This window comes from Sphaeroforma arctica (assembly GCF_001186125.1).
Source record: "Sphaeroforma arctica JP610 unplaced genomic scaffold supercont1.1363, whole genome shotgun sequence".
NCBI classification, from domain to species: domain Eukaryota; class Ichthyosporea; order Ichthyophonida; genus Sphaeroforma; species Sphaeroforma arctica.
The window spans coordinates 5,828-10,491 of NW_014039195.1; the positions used below are offsets into that span (position 1 = coordinate 5,828).

Consider the following 4,664-nt stretch of genomic DNA (forward strand, 5'->3'; position numbering starts at 1 on the left):
CGTGATACGACAACATAGAAGAAAATTACTAAGTACCTAATAGTAAATACAATACTAGTGAATATATATATATATATATATATATATACATATATATATATACATATACATACATATATATTCTTCCGTTGAATCATAATAATATACCTCGATACGCACACCACCGAAACCGCGGTAAGTCGCCAGCATCTCCTGATTGAAAAAGCGAGCCGTCTCTGGGTTGGCCAACAGAGGGTCTAGTACTGCATCTACGAAGTAGCATCCGGGCTCAATAGTCAGTACCATACCTGTCAAGGGAAGGGGCAGAGAAAATTAGAGAGATCAGACCAGTGCTCTGGATGTCATCACCAACAGATGCGGACACAGACTCCGTCCGCACTCAACAATCTCCCGCATGCATTCGTCTCTTCTCAATTGACAGAATGTCAATATACAATAGGTCTCCATTGCCCCATTCCGATACAGCTTAGTCCTTGTATACTTCCAAGCGTAGCAACGTATACAGTAAAAGTGTAGGGTTTAGGGTATATGTTGTAGTGGAAGGGAGTTTCGATGAAACATATTCGGTTGCGCTGAATATAACACACCTTCTTCCAAATGTCGTCCGCATCTCAGATTGCGCAGTCCAGGTTCCGCAGAGCGCTTGGCACCTCCAGGGTAGCCGCCAATATCGTGCACATCAAGTCCCATTCTACAAATATGAATATAGTGTGTGTGTGCATGTGTAGGTTGGTAAGTATGCCAGAACTAATTCACCTTTGTTGGTGATTCAACCACTGTTGGTTGTTGTTGTTGTTGCCTCGTGTCATTACAGGTGCCGAAGTCGTCAAAAAATGAGACAGATATTGTGAAGGGAGGCCCCGGCCTGATTGTCATGGATACCCCCATTGTTGATCAAAATGACACTGTCACAATCGGAAAATCAATCACAGGTGACACAGATGATGAATGCGGAAGGGTTGACCAGATAATGAGCGCATGGCAGACATCACGAGTCCATATATATATATATATATATATATATATATATACTAATAAACACAGCGAGCAGTCTGAATCGACTACCTATTCAGTCAAATCCGTGTACGAATACGACAGTGACACTCAATCACTTACAAGTGACCTAAACCGTGTGGCTGCAACGAGCTGCCGATGAAGTGCTTCATCATATTATCCACATCGCCCTGGAGAAGCCCAGCCTTCTTAAGCTCCTCACACATGGTGCGCTCGGACAGACGGTGTAGATCAGGCCAGTAGGCACCAGGCTTGACTTCCTTGCTTACAGCTAAGCAGACGAGAATATGGTCATAAGAGAAATGCAATGAGGAGGAGGTAACCTCAAACGCTTGTAACAATGCACATCATCTGAGTGTAAATCAGGCTTTAGATGATTGTTGAAGGAAGAGTACAGAATAGCACAGTAGAAAGGTTTCTTTGTATAGAAAAGACTCAAAATGGACTTTAGTTAATCACCTACCTTTGACACATGCCAGCACGGCATTGTAGATGACCTTCATCTTGTCCGAAAACTTTCCGTTCGAAGGATATGAGCAAGTGATATCTGAGGTGTAGCATTGGTACTCGCACCCCATATCGAATAGACACATCTCATCGTCCTCCTGACACGTGTGAAAAACCATACAATGCATATTAAGATATATTTCATAAGTATTAGAAACCATACAATGCACATTGAAGATATATATCTGGAGCAGCAAAAGCTCATATCACATGAGAAACATCGCATCCTCCTCCTGATAAGTGTGTGAGACAATATACAGTGTACCTCTCAAATATACATTTGGAAATGCCAAAGTCTCCAGACGGTATCTCCATACACAACAAACACATAGTACATAGATGCACATGTGGTTCATACTCGCACTCGAAACCCGAAATAAATGCTAAGACACGTACACACACACTAACATGTAGGTGAGGCTTGATACTTACGACACTTCACATCATATGAACCGGAGTGTATGCGGAACTAGTCACTAGTTATTCAAGAACTGACTTACCAATTAGTCACTTAAGACACATGACACTAGCTACTAAAGAGTTCGACTTACGAATTTGTTACTAAACACACTTAGCACAAGATACTGAAGAGTTGATATACCACGCGCTTATTGTTTCGGCCGTAGTGGAGAGTGGCGCCGGAGTGTCCGGCACCGCAAATGCACGTGTACGCGACACATCGAGCACCGCTGAAGAGATTGTTAATGAGAAGGTTAGTGAGACATTATGACTGATGAAAGGGGATATATGTGGCCTATATGCGCATGTGATATAACCTAGAGTCTGACAATGCAAAAAAGTAAACGGCATGCGCTGTACCAGGGGTGTATTGATCAGGAATACCCCAGTGCCCAAATGCTGCAATGATGATTACATATGATGGGTATGTACGTTAATTCATCACTTAGCTGGCAACCTGCACACCAGTGATACCCACACGAGTCCGCTATACTGACGAAAGCGTGTACTTTTGAGGTCTACATATCATTTATACGCGTTAACGTATTTGTAATAGGGGTGACTATTTATACGCGTATACAGTGCTTATAATAGGGTTTCGTAAGCAAAAAAACATACCCACGAGCGTAGCATTCGTGCAGGAACAGAGACTCCAGTTGGTACTCCATCATGCCCGGTTGCATCTTACGCATTACCTGCTTGTGGGCCTCACTGGAGATCTTGGCAACGTACCGCATTACCTGCGAGTGAGAGGTATGCGTGGAGGGTACGAGAAGAACTTGATTCAGTTGCATATTTAAACCAGTATGCACATATAGGTGCATATAGATACATAGATACATACATACATATATATATATATATAAATCAGAAACATAGTATGCTTCATATACTGCTTTCGCCAACACACAGCGCGATTGAAGCTTAAAGGTAACGAGTTCATAGAACTAATCAATAACTCAAAACAAGAACTCTTAACACCTCACCTCTGGCACACAATACTCTGATACTTGGGACATAAACCATACGCAAGGTCCGAGTCGTTGGCTTACCTCAAGCTCTTGGGGAGTTTTAATGACGCGGCATTCTCCAATGTCACCGAACAAGCGTTCATAGTCTACCTTGTACTGGTCAATGCCATCAAACGTCGCCTCCATGGTGGTGTGGCCGCTATCTGTGTTCACACCCCGGTTGATGAAGATGGGGTTGGGATTCTTCTCCTTGAAGTATGCTGTTTATAGTAAGAAGGTAAGGTTGAATAATGAGATGAATGATGAGTTACACGAGATTCATAAAGGTGAGGTTGATGGTCAACTCCTTAAAGTATGCTGTATAGGAGATAAGGTTGAATGGTGAGTTGAATGATGAGATATACGAGACCGTACTTAAGCCGTTCGTGTACAATATGTATGTGAGGACTGACGAATAAGTCGTGGCTGGCTATGAGTGGACGCCCTCATACAAGCTTAAATAATGCTACAAATATATAATGTATGGCATGCACTCATTCTCTCTTCAAATAGTGCTTCCTCAAACTTCATAGCACAACTATGCTGGGGTGTAATGCATTGGCCCTATAAAAGACCACATACGTACCAGGAATGTCATCCACGAACAAGACCTCCTCCACTCCATACTTCTCCTCGTAGTACGACTTGGGGTATACAACACCCATCCAAACAGCGTACTCCATCGGCAGATCAGGCACAAACAGCACCTGTGAGAAGTGAAGTGCATAGTGCAAATGTGTAAGTGTGCGATTGAAAATTTGGCATATACGCACACGCACATGATATTTCATGATACCGGCTCCAGGCGCTGTACCCTTAAAAGACATACCCAGTATATATGCTATAGTAGGTACAAGTATGGTACTATACACAGATAAGCAAGACACATTCCAACTACATACGGATTTGCCAGTCTCCAGTTCGATTGTCAGGAAGCACCCAGGCTCCTCGACACCGGTGAGGTACGAGAAACTGCTCTCCTGTCGGAAGATCTTCTCGTGGTCCGTATCGAAGCGGAATTCTTGTTCACCTCCCTTCATCAAAACAATACCTGCGATGGGTACACAAACAACTCAGGATCAATTCGTACACCTTTGCATCGTCATTAAAAATTGTGTGTCCGGATGTATGTAAAAGCGGACCATATACTATATGCACACAATGAGGTGTTTGGCAAGTATCCCCACACCATGTGTCTTGTAGAGTACCGTCGCTGTTCAGGCACTTCCACCCACGGCACAACTCTTTTGAATTTGACAATAATACCACTGCGGTGTCAAGAAAATGGAAACAACGGGCGCACTAGCTAACTGAAAGGCATATAGACACACAAGTTACTAGAGGAAAGCATACGATTCAGACATACGATCACACACGTGTGGTTTTCTAGGACATACTATACAATGAATGCAGATCACACATCTTAAGCTTCTTAGCAGCACACAACACTGCAATTGAGTGATACGCCTCGACTATGCAATAGGTCAGGCACCGGTTGGACAGCGCACTGAGATGCCATAATCACTCGACAAGTAAATACGGAGGTAGCGCATCTCAGTCTAAAGCAACAGACACGTATTGATTGATGATATGAGAAATATATATATATAGATATAAATATACATATGTATATATATATATATACATATATATATATTTGTACATATATATATA

The 4,664-nt window shown here is 42.6% G+C and overlaps 1 protein-coding gene across 1 annotated transcript; it reads right to left on the reverse strand.

Moving 5' to 3' along the window:
* Positions 1-147: 147 nt before the first annotated feature.
* SARC_10725 (xaa-Pro dipeptidase) lies at positions 148-4,030 on the reverse strand (the record flags this gene model as incomplete). Its single annotated transcript, XM_014295221.1, has 9 exons — positions 148-287; positions 588-691; positions 1,117-1,285; positions 1,478-1,619; positions 2,123-2,210; positions 2,599-2,720; positions 3,033-3,211; positions 3,577-3,697; positions 3,893-4,030. Coding segments are annotated over 9 exons (1,203 nt in total), but the record flags the coding sequence as incomplete, so codon positions are not given.
* Between the last annotated feature and the right edge of the window lie 634 nt (positions 4,031-4,664).